This window comes from Phalacrocorax carbo, chromosome 11 (assembly GCF_963921805.1).
Source record: "Phalacrocorax carbo chromosome 11, bPhaCar2.1, whole genome shotgun sequence".
Lineage (NCBI taxonomy): Eukaryota > Metazoa > Chordata > Aves > Suliformes > Phalacrocoracidae > Phalacrocorax > Phalacrocorax carbo.
The window spans coordinates 15,638,476-15,657,618 of record NC_087523.1 but is presented as its reverse complement, the minus strand read 5'-3'; the positions used below and the strand labels follow the sequence as shown (position 1 = coordinate 15,657,618).

Here is a 19,143-nt window from a genome sequence, read left to right as displayed (position 1 = left end):
CATAGTTGGACTGGACACCATTAAAAAAAATCCCACATGGGACTCTCCTAAGCCAGTTACAAATCAATTTGTCCACATTCACTACATACAAATCCACACAGGTCCTCAATGTAAGGAAACAAACAAAAAATTCTTTACCATGAGAACAATTAATATTGGATGAGATTGCCCAGAGGCATGATGGAATCTCTCTTGCAGAAAAAATTCAGGACTAGGCTTGCCTGTGCCCTGGATAACCTAATCTAAGACCCTACTTGCAACAGAAGCCTGGACCAGACAATGTCCAGAAGCCCCTTTTGACCTAAACTTCTCTATAATTTGATATTTCTACATATAGCTTTCTCTTTTCCATGATCCTTTCAAAGTCCATATATCGTGTTATGCTTTCAATCATTCTCTGTTGTAAGACTCATAAAATGCCAACAGTACAGTTAAAGTCACTTCTAGAGCAGTTTTCTATGAGTACAGCTCCTCACACCTACCCATATGTAGAAATCTGTTTCATTTAAGACCTATTCGTCAACACTACACAACATTCTAAGCAAAAGCATTTATTTTTCCTTATGCTTTCATTTCACAGACTGTTTGCACACAGAACATTATTTCTGCAAAAAAGTTTTAAAGAATTAAATTTTTAGAGTATAGCCCATTGATTGACATGTATCTTCAGAGAAGGAAATAAGATTCTTGCTGCAGCCTCATATATTTGACAATTCTCTGAACAAAGTTCTCTAAAAATTTATAGCAGAACCCTATGAATTCTGAAGACAGCTGTTATACAATGATCCTAAAAACACTGCTATAAAATGTAAACTTAATTTTACAAACTACAAAATAATGCATTTACTAAAGGTATGTCAAAATGAGCCACCAAGCACAGTACACAGATTTTAGCAAAGAAACAGAAGATTATGTTTAACATCATTGTTGCTCAATTCCTTCCATAAGATAGATTTATTTTTTACCTGAAATAAATCTGTGTAAATTCATTATTATATAGGCTGCCTGTTATATTTTTCATCAGTTTAATCAATAGAACAAATGTTGTCTTACCATGTCTTCTTTTCCTGAAGTAAAACTCTTGGTGATTCATACTTATCATTGCCTTGGAGACTGCCCAATAGTTTAATATTCCGAAGAAATCAGTTAAGGCATGTACTACTACATTAGGGAGGATAACTTGCAGTCTCTAAGCAATGAAATCTGTATGGATCAGAGGCACTCAGGAGTCTACCTGAAGCACAGCATATAGCATCCATAATTTTACAAATACATAGATGTAAATGTTTTAGGTGTACAAAATAAAAACATTGATTCTCTTCAGTTTATGCTGACACCAGATTCTGTGGTGGTTCTTTTTAAGCAGCCACGATGTCCATTAGTAGGTCAAACAGTTAATTGGCAAGAACTCTGCATTAAGACAACTCAGTAGTATAAATGATGTAACTTACCAAGTTATGTGACTGGGGAAAAGCATATTTTGTGAGGACTTCAAATATATCTCTTCTACTGTGCCCTTCTTGTTTTAATGCAAATCGTAAATTTCTCATATCCTAAAACAAAGGCATTATCTTTTAAGTGAACCAAAGCAGTAAGATACTTTTATCTGATGTACAAATGCTATATTATACACTAAACATGATTTAGAAGCTGCTTGCAACACACCTCAAACCATGGTGAATGTTCAGAACATTAGAATTCTACAAATAAAGCGGTACCACATTCTGTGTGTTGCAAATGCTGCTTTGGCATAAAGCCATCAGAAATGACTGTATGTGATTCACTAAAAAGTCTCACGGGCTATTGAACATTTGCAGGATGGAGTTACTCTGTTTTCAAAATGAAAATTTGCCAATAATCTGTCTAGACTACATCATCCCTAGCTATTTGCTCATCACTAATGTCAAAAATAAGCAATCTGTGCATTAACTACTAAGAATCAATGAGTCAAAGGATCCTGAATTATCCACTGGGAACTCCCCTACAATCATTTTTCATGGCCACATAATTTTTTTTGTGAGACTAAGGAAACAGAGATGTTACATAAGCTTTTCACTGCCTTTACACCTTACAACAACCCCATTTGAGGTGTTCTTCAAAGATTTTAGGACTATAAAAAGTTACTTTTAGAACAAATGAAATTATGAAGTAATGCAGGAATAATGCCCTAAAACAGGACTGCTGGGCAAAAAAACCCTCTTGTCAATTAGTGATTCAGAAAGGAAGATCAATCTCTCTCCTCGCACACAGAGAGGACGGTTAAATAGCCCCTTTATACAAAAGGTATTTCCTTGTCCAGTTCAAAAAAAACGCGTTTTAAATTCGGCTGTAAGGAACGTGTTTTTTCATTCCTATAAATAGGTAAGCAGTGAGAAAAGGAACGCCTAGATTTCATTTCCTAATGAATTATTGGAAAGTCTTACTTTACAGGTTATATCTAATCCGTAAGAGTTCTCTCCTCTGCTTGAAGCTCCTCCCATTTTTTCAATCCTTGAAATTACGCCCAATGGAACATTCAATACCACAACTGGATCCTGCAAGGAAAGTTTGAATACGGAAAAGATTAATCTGAAAAAAGACTCAAGCAAAACGTTCTTATGCATTCTAGAACAGAAAGCAGACATAAAATACATACAGGAAGCAAAAGTGTGTTTCTGCGTTTGATTGCATATCTCCTCAACATGTTATGAAGTCTGTACAATCACTCTACAGCCTTGAACACCATCCAATTTAACACACAACAAAAATACTTCATGCCTAATACAGTATGCAGCGGGAAAAGGTGGCAACACCCTAAAAAGATGCCTTCTGCTACATACTTCTGCTTGCTAAAACTGCTTTATTGATACACAGAATAAAGTAGAACAAAGTGAAAAAGAGATTACTAGTAGAGTTAGCTGCAACCAGAAAGACCTCTGTTCAATAGTCCTAAAACCTTATTTAAAAAAAAATAAATTATGAAACAGATAATAAGCACATTTTGTTCTTTCAAGTTGCTGCTTATCGAACCCCCACCCACGTGAGGTTCTACTGATCAAAGCATTTTTCTTTCCCGACAATCAAAATCTCGGTTTACAGATAGCCATTTTAAGAACTATTGCACAGCATTAGTGGCTGCCGCTGATCTATCACAGACTAAGTGTAAAGGGAACAGCTATCAAAAAAGCTCCAACAGACAAAAGAAAAATGTATCAGTTCAGTGTAAGTGATTAAAATGTAAATTTATGGGGGGGGGGGGGGAAGAGGCAGGAAATCACACTTTTACAACACATTTAACTTTAAAGACCTTCCATCTTTATACAGATTTCTCAGTGGCATAAAGGCAATTACTATTTAACCATATCTTAATTGTGTAATGACTATTACAAACATTACAGATCATTTCAAGTAAAAAGCCTCCCATGCAATTCCATAACCATACATGTGCCAACACTAAAACAAACGAACTGGCCACAAAACAAATCAAAGTGAGTGGGTGCAAAGGGAAGGGGGTTTAAAGCCAACTCATCCCATGGAAGTAACTGACATATTACTCACATTTTCCACACTTCTTAGGTACAGCCTGTAGTTTGTGATGTACACTCTTCCTTTAACGGGGCCATTAAATGGACACATATAAATAACATCCTTGTCTGTAAGAAATGCAGCATTTCTTAAAGATTGTGAAAAGAAAAACAATCAGATCTAAGGACAGCATCAGTTAAGCAGCAGTAAAATAGAGAGCTGCACTCATAAGAGCCACTCAGAGAGGAATGAACTTAAAAACTAATAAATCTGAATTTTGTCCACTTGTATTAAGAAAATGTGAAAGTTTCATACACTGAACTTGTCCAAATTAAATCCGCATATTTGAGTAGTCTTCTGTAGTTACATTTGTGTTCTTCTCTTTCTCGGCACTAAGTGGGAGAGGGCAGGGCATAGAACAGTGAGTAGATTTAAGTCCTCCCTGTGATTACTGAGCCAGTCTATTCACTATCCCAGAACAAATACGTGCTTTTGTTGATACTATTACATCTTTCAGTGCTCTGTAACCAATTCTGCATACAAGTATGTAGTTCAAGTCATAAAGTGCTTAGGGAACTCACTATCCTGAAGAGAAACATTACATTTCAATTTGAGGCAATCAAATACAGCAGGGTCAGCAGCAGCATTTCAGCAAGGACAGTAACAGAACGAGTACTAACATATACTACTCAAAAAAGAAATATTTAACTCAAGCAGTGGCATTAAGGACTGAAGTGGAGCTTTAGAAACCACCTATTTCTCCCTGTCCACTCATTTCTTTAGACCAATCTATTTATCTGCCTTCTATAACAGGCACCCTCCTTCCAGCGTGCTACCCCAAAGCACAGACAATTTTCATAAGGATCATATCAAACATTCATCTTAGTCCCACACCCTCTCCCTCATGCCTTCTGCACAACTTTCCTCATTAAAAACTTAAGTACTTCCTCTGAATCACCACTCTAGTTTCACCTCAGCCAATCTTGTTTACAAGCCCACCTAACAAATCCTTGGGCAGGGGAGAAGCAGCTTCACAAATGAAAGCAGACCACTTTCAGTTGCATTCTGATACCTCAGTACAAACTCCCATGAGTGGAGGCTACATTCCAAGAAGAGCCTCCATCAAGTAAGAAACCACTGTACACAATTCATTAATCTTCCTTATGCTACAACAATACTGTATGTAAAGGATAACAAGTGTGTAGTAACTACATGCATGCCATGTTGTGTCAAGGAAGCGTAAGAATGTAGTTAGGGCAGTCACAGTTTGGGCTAAGGTTCCACACTACTGAACAAGATATCAATACGCAGTGGGTGCCATGTAGAACTCTCTAGACTTTGAAGGGGCTCATCACTAGACACGAACTACTTAGTCTGTAGATACAATTATGATACGTCTTGACTTGCAATTTCTTTGTATTGGAGGATCTGCCATGTGTGGAAACCAAGATTTTAAAGACTTAAAGCATTATTTGTAATAAGCTATAAAAAGTCCCTATCGCAATTACTTAAAAAAATTCATGACATTTTAGCACGACTTACCCCCACCCCCAGCACAAACCAGTCCCAATTATGAAACAATCCAGTAAGATATATGTATATGCCACAATCCTAAATATACACTGCATTAGGTAGCTGTAGAGCTTCATACCTGTAACTCTAGTCTCTCCTGGAAGACGAGGTATTTCTTCATTTTGTTCCCAGTTAGTTCCATCCTTTAAAGTCTAAAGAAAGAGAAGTACAACGGCACATTGTATTTTATTTACGAATCATTGAAGTTCCAGATTAAAAAAATAATCTTCAAGGTAATGTCTGCATGGGAAAGAACAGGTTTTTCCACAGTAGGAATTGACAGACTGAACCAAAACAGGAACACACACCACTATCCTAAACTGCAGCTGTTAAACATTTAAAGGTTGAACAGATCTAAAACATAAGCATGTTTCAGCCTTTCTCCTTCTAAAAGAAGAGTTAACTACATTTGCATTAAATCAGAATGAAATATCTATACTGTAAGTTCTCTGAAAGTTTTATGCATTTAATTTTCCAAGTATGCTGGGATTGGAAGAACAAATCAACTGAAATCACCTAGGCAACGTACTCACAACTACTACACACTATCTACTCACTTGTGACTTTCCCACATTCAGTAGTTTTTAAGAATGATTAATAGAAAATAATCTTTCTTTTTGAAGAAATGCTTAAAAAGCTAAATAAAACCTTAGTTTCTGTTTTCTTGCACACAGGTTATGTTTTCTTCAGCCACGCAGCATCAAAAAGCAGAGGGGAATGCCATTTAGATTGCTTTAATGCATTTCCCACTACAGGTGAACATTTTAAAACTGAGACAGCCAAACACAACCAGGTAGAACTTAGCAATTGCAGCACAGAATCTTTCTACAGCAAAGTGCCAAAAATTTTTAAGAATGCCACAGAATATTTCAATGTTGAAAGCAAGGATAAGAGTAAGTATATTAGAATTGATTTTAAGGAGGCTTTCATAACTTGTGATACGGAGAGTATTTTGTCCACCCACTCTGAAAGATATTTAAATCAACTCAGTTAACTGCATTAGAATTTTAGCAATAAATACATACATTCAAGAAAAAGGTCATTCAAATACATGTTTTTCTACCCAAATACGGAAGATAATGATCTCTTGGACCTCTGATGTAAAAACATGAAAAAAGTTACACTCACCCTTTTATTTGAGGAACTCTCCAACGAGTTTGAATTATATTTAGGTGTTGATGATGAGGCCATACCGGGTATCTGATGAGAAAGCACAAACTGGAGACTTAAACTTCCCCCTGGACAGGAGAGATTTTAGACTTTGGAGGTCCACAGAAGTTCCAAGTCAAGAACTTCCAAGAATGTTTTGCAAGTTACTACCGATTTTTAAAATTACACAACGTCTTGTAATTGAAGGTCACTATTTAAAAGCATCCAAATTTAACAAGAATTTCATTACTAGCTCTGGGATTGGTCCTTAGTATAAGGAATATTCTGACTCAAGCTGTATTTTGGAATTCAGTTCTTTGAATACTATTATTAGTTCCGTCAACAGACGTTAGAGTCCTTGTTTTAAGAAACAGGATACACACTCTATGAAATGCAACCTACTTGGAGCATTTGTGTTAGGACTTTTCATTTACGAAAACAGGAACAAACTGCAAAGTTATTGCACAGCTCTTGAAATCACAAGCATGTCAATAGACTCAAGTGTTTCAAGTCTAAAAAAAAAAAATAAGAGAAGGAAAAAGCAGGAGTTCCACAATACTTCTACATTTAAAAACAATCCCCCATTTCCTAAACTGCAGCCTCAGCACACCAGAAGGGGGAGTGTCCACCCTTCTGATCTGAATAGCCTTGATATGTTTTTTTTTAAATGGTATTGATTAAAGACAGAATCACATGATACAGGATTCATCTTCTTAATCATTTCCTGACATTACACAAAGGTGTCTAGAACACTGAAAACGCTCATACTTGAAGTCACTCTCAACAGTAACTTCGTCCCAAACTATACTTCCCTTTCACTAGTTACATGCCCTCCACCAAGCCGATGTGACATCCTACAGCTATCTTGAAGAGTTTTTGTGTGTTTGTAGAGGGGGGAGATGATTACAGACCACACAATCTTTCTCTCTATTACATAAATGAAACACTGTAGCCTTAAATAAGCACTCTTGCTCCCCTCTTAACACTGAGAGACATTTGCACAGATCTCTGCACCATGACGAATCAGCCCATGCTCCTGCCTAACAGTGGGCTCACAGTGACACTGCAGCAGTCCCACACCAGCAACAGTGACAGATTAAACCGCAAGATCTAAAAGCTTTGAAGTAACTATAACAATACAGGAATGTGTCTGTGCAGGAAGAAGGTGCAAAACCACGACCTGAAGTTCTACAGGCTTGTTACCTCCTTACAGTGCGCAAGGCTTCCACATCGCAGGCGCACGAAACCTGACATCGTGTTTAGAACCATAATATTCAGTGATAGAGCTTATCAGTATAAAAATCACACCCCTCCACAAAAAAAAAAAAGGAACTCATTACATTGAAAAATGAAGAAAAAACACTGTGGAACGCTGCGGAGCCTGTGTGACCCTGTCACACGGAGGTATTACTTCCTTTCTGGGTCTCCAGCAGTCTCCGCTTTCTCCAAACACTGAAACAGACGTGTCCTGAACTAATTTTAGTGCAACACCAACCATTTAAATGAAAAGCTATAAGCAATCAACATTAAATCACTGTTCTTTCAAACTACCCTCCACAGAAAAACTATTACAACACTGGAGACTAATGTTTTGACTATAAAATTTAGAACATTAAGAGAGGATATTTTCACTGTTTTTCCTTCCTTTCAGTATCTTACATACTATAAAACTTAAGGCAGATTTAACTTTTTTCTATATTACTATCTTAACTTGTGAACATCCAGTATCTGTTGAGATTACTTTTCTTAATTTACAGAAGCTTAAGTTTTCTAATAACCAGATACTTATAAAAGGTATATTTATTCAGAAGCTTGTTTTAAAATGTTTTCTATATGAAGTGGTTTTTGTTCATATTTAAGGTGAGAAATACCAGGTGAGACAAAGAGACAAAAGCACAGCAGCCCCAGGTTTTCTATGTCAGCAGGGAAAGTGGTTTTAACTACAGCTCACATAAATTTAAATTAAGGCTGCACCAACCATGAGAGACAAGTGAGCATAAACAAGCCCTAGAAAAGTGACTTTTAGAAGATGTGGCAACCTGAATAGATCTGCACTCCAAATGGAAATTTTGACTGCAGCAGGTACAGGCACACCCAAGCTAGCTGTTGATCTTGCAACCACAGCTACTCTGCCAGCAAAGCCACAGAAAGAAAACCTTCAGCAGAGGTCACACAAGCCCACCGGGGATCCTGGCCACTCACCCCAGTGCCAATCCACTGCGCCTAAGCTCATAAGGACAAAAGCTCGTTTGCTGTTCAATACTACCTCCAATCATAGCGTACTTCATACTGTTCCCTCTGAGAGCAGCTGAAGTGTTTTAAAAGCCTTCTGCTTCCTCCTTTGCTTTCTATATTATTTCCTCCCTTACTGCACATTCACCGATTCTTACCTGAACTGTGGCATTACATGAGGTGAGTTACAGTTCTGAAATCATCATCCGACTCCAAAACACCAACTATAAGTTTTCCAAACCTCAGTGTAAATTAAAAGGAATACGCAGAACCCTTTCAGATTCTCAGAAAACCTCCTCTTTGCAGAGCCAGACCATACAGTGGGACAGAGCTTGCCTCCCCTCCACGCTGCCACCCCACCAGGCCACTTCAAACAAGCAAGAAGTCTGTACAGCTCCTGCAGCAGACCTTCGTGTGGGTGTTTCTGTGTAAGCTTGACTTTTTGTCAAATTCCCCCAACCCTCCCTGAGACTGATTTCTTCAAACATACTTTACAGTGAGAACAAATTCACTCACTGACTTCAATATCTATAGAATATTTCATTATAGAATTACAACCGACTACTCTGTTTCATTTCCAACACTTTAATGATGCTAATTACTTACTCAGAGCTAAATAAGTTGAATAAATATGTAAGGTGTTATCCAACAATTTTTTTTTTAAATCCAAACATTTTCACTAAAATTAATGCAAGTTATTTCATCAGTATAGACGTGGAAGAATTTTTTTTACGCTACCTAAATTTTGCTTTGAAATCCAGCCACACTTTAAATGTCCTTATTAGTATTTGGGTTTTTATAACCACCCACATTTCCCTGATTTCTATAAGTAAACTATGGTCAAGTAATTAAACTTTACATTATAGAGCACCCATCAGACAGCATTTGGAACAGTATCGACTTTTGGACAAGACATGCATTGATAACCTGCAGCGAGTTCAGCAGAGCGTCACCAAGAGAACCAGGACCTGGAGCTCCTGCCCCATAAAGAGAGGCTGAGGGAGCTGGGAATCGTTCAGCCTGCAGAAGAGACAGCTTCAGTAGGACCTCACAGCTGCCCACTGGTACCTTTGAAGTGGTTACTGAGAAGACAGAGCCAGGGTCCTCACAGAGATGAGTGATGGCAGGACAAGGCACAACAGAAGCAAACTCGATTCCAGCTTGATTTAAGTAAAAAACCCCATACTTCTCCACCGCAAGGACAGTCAGGCAGTGAAAACAGGGCCCAGGGAGGTTGCAGTTTCCCTCTTCAGAGGTTTTTAAGACTGAATATAGCTTTGAGCGATTGGATCTGATCCTTCTTTGAGCAAGGGGTTGAACTAGAGACCTCCTGAAGTCCCTTTGACCCTGAATTACTCTACACTTCTGTGATCTTCAGGCAACAGTCAAGATTATGTTCTCATTCAAAAGTACCCATCAAACAAGGACACACCCCTTAAAGAAGTGGACTCCTCTATATCAAAAGAGCAAACACATTTTGAAAAACACTTGAACACAAAATATTTCCTTTTATAATATTTCTTTTTCTGTCAAACTGTAGAAGCAACTTCTGGCAACCTCCCAAAGTAATATTGCCATGAACAATTCAAAACCATACTCCATCATAGTCTTAAAATAGCTACAGCGTTCTCATTATCACGGAGCAGCAGTAGTCCTTCCACACAGGGAAAAGCCTTGCAAGTAGTTTTCCACTGCAAACACATACTATTCCCCAGCATCACCCATATGTACTTCCATACTTGCAGAAAAATTGAAACCCATACAAAACTCACATTTGTCTGCAGCTGACCAGAAGTACAATTACTCTGCAGATTTAAAACAAATCAGACAACTTTGTTTATGAAATTCTGCAGTTACAAACAGTTGAACATTCTTCCCTGAATTAGAATAGCAAGGAAACAAAGGAATTTTACTGGATTTAACTTGAACTAATAAACAAAGCTTTGTTAAAGTTACAAGAACTTAATATAGTAACACTACCAAGAAACAAAGGCTCCAATAATCTTACAATAACAAACTACTTGGGATCTGTATTTTCATTAAAGGTGATATTTATATTTGTGCTTCCTAGGATTCATGGCAATGGAGGCACAACAACATCTGAAAGGGTAGGCACTGAAGGCCAGATTTTAATAATTCAGTTCAAGGACCCTATCTGCACTTTATGAATAAAGATGGCTGTGGATGTTGTCTACCTGGACTTTAGCAAAGCCTTTGATACTGTCTCCCACAGAATCCTCCTAGAGAAGCTGGCAGCTCATGGCTTGGACAGGTGTACTCTTTGCTGGGTAAAAAACTGGCTGGACGGCTGAGCCCAGAGAGTTGTGGTCAACAGAGCTAAATCCAGTTGGTGGCTGGTCACAAGCGGTGTTCCCCAGGGCTGTGTTGGGACCAGCTCTGTTTAATGTCTCTATCAATGACCTGTATAAGGGGATCAAGTGCACCCTCAGTAAGTTTGCAGGTGACACCAAGTTGGGTGGGAGTGTCGATCTGCTCAAGGGTAGGAAGGCTCTGCAGAGGGATCTGGACAGGCTGGATCAATGGACCAAGGTCAAATGTATGAGGTTTAACAAGGCCAAGTGTCAGGTCACAACACCACCAATGAAATGCTACAGGCTTGGGGAAGAATGGCTGGAAAGCTGCCTGGGGGAGAAGGCCCTGGGGGTGTTGGTTGACAGCCATCTGAACATGAGGCAGCAGTGTGCCCAGGTGGCCAAGGAGGCCAACAGCATCCTGGATTGTGTCAGCAGTGGTGTGGCCAGCAGGAGTAGGGCAGGGATGGTGCCCCTGTGCTCGGCCCTGGTGAGGCCCCACCTCAAATCCTGGGTTCAGTTTTGGGCCCCTCAGTACAAGAAGGACATTGAGGTGCTGGAGCATGTCCAGAGAAGGGCAATGAAGTTGGTGAAGGGTCAAGGGTCTGGGGTCTGGAGAACAAGTCTGATGAGGAGCAGCTGAGGGAACTGGGGTTGTTTAATCTGGAGGAGGCTGAGGGGAGCCTTATTGCTCTCTGCAGCTACCTAAAAGGAGCTTGTAGCAAGGTGGGGGTTGGTCTCTTCTTCCAGGTCACTAGCTATAGAATAAGAGGAAGCCGCTTCAAGCTGCATCAGGGGAGGTTTAGATTGGATATTAGGAAAAATGTCTTTACTGAAAGAGTGGTCAGGCATTGGAACAGGCTGCCCAGAGGGGTGGTAGAGTCACCATCCCTGGAGGTATTTAAAAGGTGTGTAGATGTGGCACTTCAGGGCATGGTTTAAGAGACATGGTAGTGTTGGGTTGGTCGTTGGACTTGATGATACTAGAGGTCTTTCCCAACCTTAACGATTCTATGATTCTAAATGCTGACAGACAGAAGCATATGCCCACACAGAAAATCTAAAGAAACTTTAAAACATGTAAATAAGCTTTTGAGGGTTAAGGAACCTGAAATGACCAGTTACTTTCCTTAAGGTTCTTCACTGCCAACAGGTTAGAGGATGTGTGCAGTGCAGCTTGGAAAGACCACTGAGACTTATTAATCATGTTTAGATTGACAACAGCCTGGTGAAACTAGTTCTCATTGTTTACAATCCAGGAACAAATTAAAGCTCACTTGACATTTTGCTTGTCCTTTTAAGGCTTCATCTTCACACCAAATAATTCGTAACTATCGTATAGCTGAGCCATGCTTGTGTCAACCTAAAATCTTTACAGTATAAAGAACTAGTTAGTGCCCCACCACAACATAATCTGCATCTGCCAAAGGATTATTACCGCAAACATCTGAGATCAGGTAAACTGGATCAAGTAAATTGTGAGCAACACTTTCCAGAGATTAAATATTTTTGACCCTCCATCACTGGATTAAAACTCTGGAAAAAATATGTTAAAATTTGTACCTATATCAATCATTTGGAGCAACAACAATTTTGACAACACTTAATGCAAAATGAAGTTTTTAACTTTGTTTAGTCTATAAAGTTCAATATGTTAATCTGGAAAGATTAAGGAAATTAAACTGCTAAATTACCATACAGAGAAGACATTTACAGAATGTACTGAGTAAGATAAAAAACCATTATTGACACATTATAAGAATTGAAATAGGGGTTTTTTTTGTGTGTGTATGTATATATATTAAAAAAAATAAGGGCAACTGGATAAGCATGAAAAGTATTTGCTTTTACCAGAATCATATTTATCAATACAGTAAAAATTAACAAAACAAAGGTTGACTGAACATGTTCTAGAGGCATTCCGGTTTCTATCACACATCAATAACCATGACACAGGATAACGCCAAAGTTCCCATAATCCTGCTCCAGATAATGATTTGTGCAAGAATGAAAAAAGTCTGTGTATCTCCAAGGCCTCTCCTAAAAATATAGTTACAAAATTTACTAAACCCCTTCATTTGCTGTCATAGTAATTCAGAAAACAGAGCACTTCTAAAGAGTTAGAGTTACAATGGGACAATCATACAACACTTGAAAGCGATCAGTGCACTGGGTTAATCATTTAAGATCTGCAAGGCATCTGCTAGTCTAGATAAAAACGAAGTTATTTTCTGAGATAGACTCAATTCCAAATAAGAAACTTCTTCAAAGAGAAGAAAAATAGTATTGTATTAGTAAATAATTTTTCACTGTGTTTGAGAGTTAAGTGTACGTTAGTGCCGGTATATAGAAAAAGCTGCTTGCACCCTCATTTAAACAGAAGGTGCAAAAAATGAAAAAAGCAGGTTTATAATGACAAGGTATGCTGGTGTTACACCAAGATTGTAGAGTTTTATTTGGTACAGTAACAAACTACAGAGCCAGTATGAATATACTGCCTTGTGTTTCCCATAATAAAATTAAAAGCATAAAATACAAAGTCCTAAAAACAAAACCACATCTGTCAGCACCACAGCTGTACAGAAGAGATAACACATAATACATAGGCTTTTAGAAATAACATATAGAATAGAGCAGAACTCCAGGAATTTCTAAGACAGTACCAAAATGAAGCTAAGACAACCAACGAAGGAGAAAGGAACAAAAATCCTTTTAAAAAAACCAAACATATGGAAAACCAACAGCCCTGAAGGGCGAAGCTAACCACAGCATCTAAGTCACCATATCAGAGCCTCACCAAAATAAGCATCAGCATCTTTAACACTAGTAAATGAGCATTTAATCGAATGAAGTAAAGAGCAGTGATTCATCTCATTAAAGGTTAATAAAATTTTAGAATCAGATATAAAGATATACAGGGATACAAAACAAGTCACAAGAAAGATCCACAGCAATGAAGGCTGTTTTCCAGGCACCAGCTGTCCCCAGCCAAATAGCACCAATCAACCAAAAAGAAACACAGAGAGAACCAAAGTGCCATAACCAACCAATCAAGTCCATAGAAATAAACACATCTCTTCCACATCCACTTAACCACTTATATTTTAGCACAAAGGAACTATACTCAATAATGGAAACAAAAATAAGGTAGCAGAAGTCTCCACAGTTTAACAAATCTACAAAAAATACGTAGGATATGGCAGAGCATTCCAGTTTCAAAGTTAAAAACAAACCACAAAAAACCCCACAGAAAATCCACACCTCAAATACTTTCTTATATTTATTTCCAAAGGACATTAAAAAAAAATTTAAACTTCCTGCAACAGTGAAAGATACTAATGCAGGGTGTTTTTAGAAGCAAAACTCTATTTTTAAAAAATAATCACAAAATGGTTTGGGTTGGAAGCAACCTTTAGAGACCATCTAGTGAGCAGGGACATCTTCAACTAGATGAGGTTGCTCAGAGCCCCGTCTAGCCTGGCCTTGAATGTTTCCAGGGATGGGGCATCCCCCACCTCTCTGGGCACCCTGGGCCAGTGTTTCCCCACCCTCATTGTAAAAGCCTTCTTCCTTATATCTAGTCTATCTCTACCCTCTTTCAGTTTAAAGCCATTACCCCTTATCCTATCACTACATGCCCTTGTAAAAAGTTCCTCTCCAGCTTTCTTGTAGGCTCCCTTTAAATACTGAAAGGCTGCAATAAGGTCTCTCCGCAGCCTTCTCTTCTCCAGGCTGAACAACCCCAGCTCTCTCAGCCTGTCTTCACAGCAGAGGAGTTCCATCCCTCTGATCATCAATCATAACAATGTCACTCACACCCTCTGACCTGATACATTTAGACTACTTAACTAAAAAACAGATTTTAACATTTAAAAGTCATACAGTACTGACATCAAAAACATGCCCAGAGCAATGCCAATTCAGACATCATAGTTATATGTATTTACCTGCGGCCAGTAGCAATCACCTGTCACTTGTTATGCAACTGACAGCAAACAGAAAGAAAGGAAAAGTGACTTACCTGTGAGATATAAGTATCATTTAAACAGGAAAAGGAAGATGTTCTAGTAAACCACTTATGAGCGCACTTATTTCTTACCATCAGAATTCAAGGGCAAGTCACACATATGATGTACACCAACAAACCACCTTTGCTTATCAAGTCACAAGCTTCTACCTGCACTTATTCCAGAGTGGATCTTTAGAGTCAACATGGATTGGTAGATCACAGAATCTCTTATTTCTTCTTCACCACCACAGTTAGAGGGTGTAAAATCCTTCCACATGTAGCCTCTTAGTAACAGTCTGCAGCCCTTACCTTTCCTCAAGTGGATCCTCACGATTCTACCGACCTGAGACTGGACTACACCACTAGTAGGTCTTCTCCCTTAATGTCTAAATGACATTCCCCACCCATCTATTTACTAAATCTACATTTTCCAGGGATACCATATGAGCTTTCAAGTCTCTTTGAAAGCCTTCTTAATTCAAGCCAGAACTACAACACAAAAAGCATACCAGCAGTACAAATCTCTGTGGGATGCTGTACACGCAGAATGTATGCTAGTATTTGCACTTCTGCACTGAAGTTTCTACATCAGTTAATCAAATTCATCAGTTATGAATTATAAAAAATTTCTGAATTCTACAAAAAAAAGTATCACTTACAAAAAAACTTGCAATCTGGAGCTACCTGTTTGCTAAACACAATTCTCCACAAGGCTTCCTGTCTTTAAGAAAAATGCACTTAGAATCCCCCATGTTGCCAGTTCCCTGCTACACTGTGAAGGGCAAGCCATACCGCTCCATGCACGCTGCTGAATTTGTTTGCAAAGAATCAGAAATGCTCCCTCTCCCAGAAAAAGCATTCTCTTGTTCCCTAATGTGCCCTGTATTTGAAAAGGGCAAGTCATTGTCCCCAGAGGACTCAATACGAACAAGTGCAAACAAACAGAAGTTTGCAGCAGTCAAGTGACTGCTAATTCAGCAAACAAATTGGAAGTGCTCCAGTTGCCTGCCTGCTCCTGTTTTTGGGCTCACTGTACCAGGTAGTTTTGAAGATACTAGAAGGAAGACCTTTTATTAACAAGAAATAGCATTCCGACAACGAAGTTCTAGAAATGGCAGCAAGTAGCAACAGCTTGGCAGAAAGTTTGGCAAATATTTTCTCAGTGTCACCAGATCCTATGCACTTCTGTGTATATGTTTCTTTAAAAAAAAAAAGAAAACCACTTGTAGCTTGTACATGGAAGGCAGGTATTGAATAAATAATAGCTGGAGGGAGTAAAAAAAAGTCTTCATTTCTGTTTTGGTGGATATTTCTCCTGTCTCCATTTGAAGGTTTTCTTTTACTGTTTTAACTTCTCATGGAATTTGACTCCCACCCTATTTTCAAAGTAAATCACAACTTCCAACAAGACCTAACGCAGAAGTTTGTAACACTACTTTTTCTAATTATCAACCCAATTGCTTCCTCCGTTCAAATTATATTGAAAATGTAGCTTAGGGTGATATCCCTGGCTTTTATCCTGGCAAGCTTTCTGGTAAGAGAATTACAAGCTCTCTCACAAAGAGAGATGATACAGCTGGACACATGCTAGCATGGACACCTGCTGAGGGACTCTGATCTGGTAGTTAGATATTTGTCATGCTTTATATCACAGTAACAAGGAAAAGCAGCACCTACTTCAGTGGTAATAGATATAATTATCTGGCCTGCTTTCTAGCAGTTGTCAGAGGTCTATTCCTTGTCATTCATGCTAAATTATTTCTGTTCACTTGTACTCACTTATTGTTTCTCCTGTATTTGTTCTATGCGTAATAGCTTCCTCTTGCCATGATTTTCTTTTTTCCTGACTTTTTCTTAACATTTACTCTGCTGAGTTCTGAAGCAGAACTTCAGTCATGTGAGTGGATCAAAGAAAGTAGTAGTTTTCCCTCTATGCATGTAGCCCTGTGCAGCAAGTAGCTGTTAAATCTAGCTAGATTAAGTGGCATGACAGAAGTGAGTGGGGTTTTTTTAGGAACCATTTGTCACATTACCTCTAGAATCAGCATTACATCTGTAGGAAACCTACGCCTGAAGGCTGATCTGTGGCTTTCTAAACCTACCCAGTCTATTTTCTGTACTCTGCATCCCCAGCAGGGAACATATACCTCCCGCATTGTCAAAAGCTGATGTGGTTGACAGGAAAGCCTATGGGATAGCAAATACAGCTTCAAAGTTTTCTGTTAAGAAAGCCTTCAGTTCCTCCCTGCTCATTCTTCTTGAAAGATATCCCCTTAAGCCACTGTAGTTCTATTGCTGAAGATCTAACTGATGATTCCACAAGAGAAATGGAAATTGTATCTGTTATATAATAATCTACTTTATTTAAAAAATGACACTGTAACAGTTAAAATGACATCCCCTACTCAGACTTCCCTCCAACTTTCCTCTGAGGACATGTAAAATCAATGCATCAGACTCATCCTCCTTCATCTGCTCTTTAGTTCCTTCTTCCACTACACGAACTACTACTCTGAATACACATACTACCATAGAGAAAGGTCCATTCTGAGTTTGCCTCTGCTTAAAAGATGGCACTAAGGACTATGATGAAGTCACCCACAAAACTTTCTTTGCTTCAATGCCAAAGAAAGGGGAGATTGGGACTATCCTGCCTAAACCATTCATGGAGCAGCACCATACTTCTGGGTGTGCTCTCTTTCAGGTAACAGGCAGGCGCTTTGCCGGGCACAGAACGTTTGATACTTCGGTATTCCACGCCTGCCTATGTACGTTATGCATTAATGGGTCCAGTCACATCACAGAGTCTCTGGCATACAGCCTTTCCATTCATTGCATGCAATAACACAGCAAAGAGGCTGCACACCAGTTACTTACATTTTGTGGAGAAACACACACCTCATCTCACAAAAAGAGTAAACCCAGTCTACTTGAAAACACTTACTTTTGTTTTCTCTTGCTCAGGAGCCTCCAGGTTTAATAAGTCATTTCAGTTGTAGAAAATACAGAGACGCCCACTTCAGTGTGAGATGAGAGGACAAGGGAGTGTTCATTCCTTCAACTTTCAAGCAACATTTGCCTTTTGTGCTGTAGCCGGCCCCTGACAGGAATGGAACAGGTAGAAAGACATTGTTAGCACTGCCAGAATATTTCAATTGACATTACTTTTTAAAAAACTTCAGAAAGGACCCCAGAATATTTGCTACTAAAACCATACTGGAGAAAGGAAACAAACAGTACTAGGGTTTTTTATGTTTTATCTTGTGCCGGGAGGTTTGTCATCAAGTAGTTGGAAATGAGAATAATTTTATCTTCTAAAACTTTAAGATATGGTTTTTAAATGTTTCCAATGTATAAATCTTACGCAGACTTTTAACCATGCTTACGTTCCCCATATATATTTGGGCATCCTTCTGCACACAGTCAGGCATTTCCTCTCTCATCCCCTCCCAAAGAATACTGCCATTTATTTGTTTCTTTTCCCAAACATTCAGGAATGACTTTCATATGAAAGCTGCTATGTAACTTGGCGAAATCAGAAGGAACAGAACATGAAACAAAACTTATTTTTACCCGATTCAAGTTATTAGAAAAATTAGTATGATGTCTCCTTTAAAAGAACACACACAATATTAAAGATTTACAGTTTCTCCTCATTAAATTAGACTTGCATTATAAATTAACTATTGTTAGTTAACACTGTAACTCTACATATGAGGAATACATAAATACCAGAGTTTTCTCAACCTCCGTGATGCTACAAGCCCATCTCTTTGGCAAGCGCCTGTTTTGGCAGTTTCCTTCTGACCCAGCATAGAATGATAAACTGTGCAAAAAGGGAGAATTCTGCATTTTATTGAAAACACCCATCTCATCTCTTGTGACGCTTGCCACACAACGAAGCTGCCGGCAGCCCCGAAGGTTCTGTGCGTTAAGGCTTGTCATGCTTACCAGCTTTAATAACTGTACGGCCGAACTTTTTTAACCACCTAAATCTCAACATTAAAAAAAACAGCTATAGCAGCAAAGACGTGCTGGTTTTGCAGAGTGCTAATCCTGCAGCATGAGATATCTGCCTTTCAAATCTGGTTAATGATAAACACACGACTACTAGCAAGCAACGAGTGCAGTACTGCCCCAAAACAGATATTATGCAGTAGCACCAACGTACTTTTTAAACCTATATAGTTTTGACTAGTACCTATCACAACAAGTCAATCTACAGGCCAGCTACAAAACACTTAACATCTACACAATTTTAAAACTGAATTTGCCTTTGTTGCTTTCTGTAGCACCAGGAAAAACAGGGCTTTCTGTGAAAAGAAAAAAGCTAATACTGTTCTTATGCTCTTTACATGTACGTCT

At 38.7% G+C, this 19,143-nt stretch overlaps 1 protein-coding gene across 5 annotated transcripts in view; it reads right to left on the bottom strand.

Annotated features, from left to right (window-relative positions):
• Window positions 1–19,143, bottom strand: part of MTM1 (myotubularin 1) — a 42,956-nt gene that overhangs the window by 22,900 nt on the left and 913 nt on the right. For 4 of the 5 annotated variants that reach the window (XM_064463193.1, XM_064463196.1, XM_064463195.1 and 1 more), the window contains exons 2-7: window positions 17,723–17,878; window positions 6,205–6,276; window positions 5,156–5,228; window positions 3,538–3,632; window positions 2,424–2,534; window positions 1,452–1,553 (exon numbers count right to left, since the gene is read on the bottom strand). In XM_064463193.1, the coding sequence (XP_064319263.1) occupies window positions 1,452–1,553; window positions 2,424–2,534; window positions 3,538–3,632; window positions 5,156–5,228; window positions 6,205–6,267 (444 nt within the window). In that variant the 5' untranslated portion in view covers window positions 6,268–6,276; window positions 17,723–17,878. Of the gene's footprint in view, window positions 1–1,451; window positions 1,554–2,423; window positions 2,535–3,537; window positions 3,653–5,155; window positions 5,229–6,204; window positions 6,277–17,722; window positions 17,879–19,143 lie in introns of those variants that run through there. The other variant, XM_064463197.1, reaches the window with a different exon arrangement.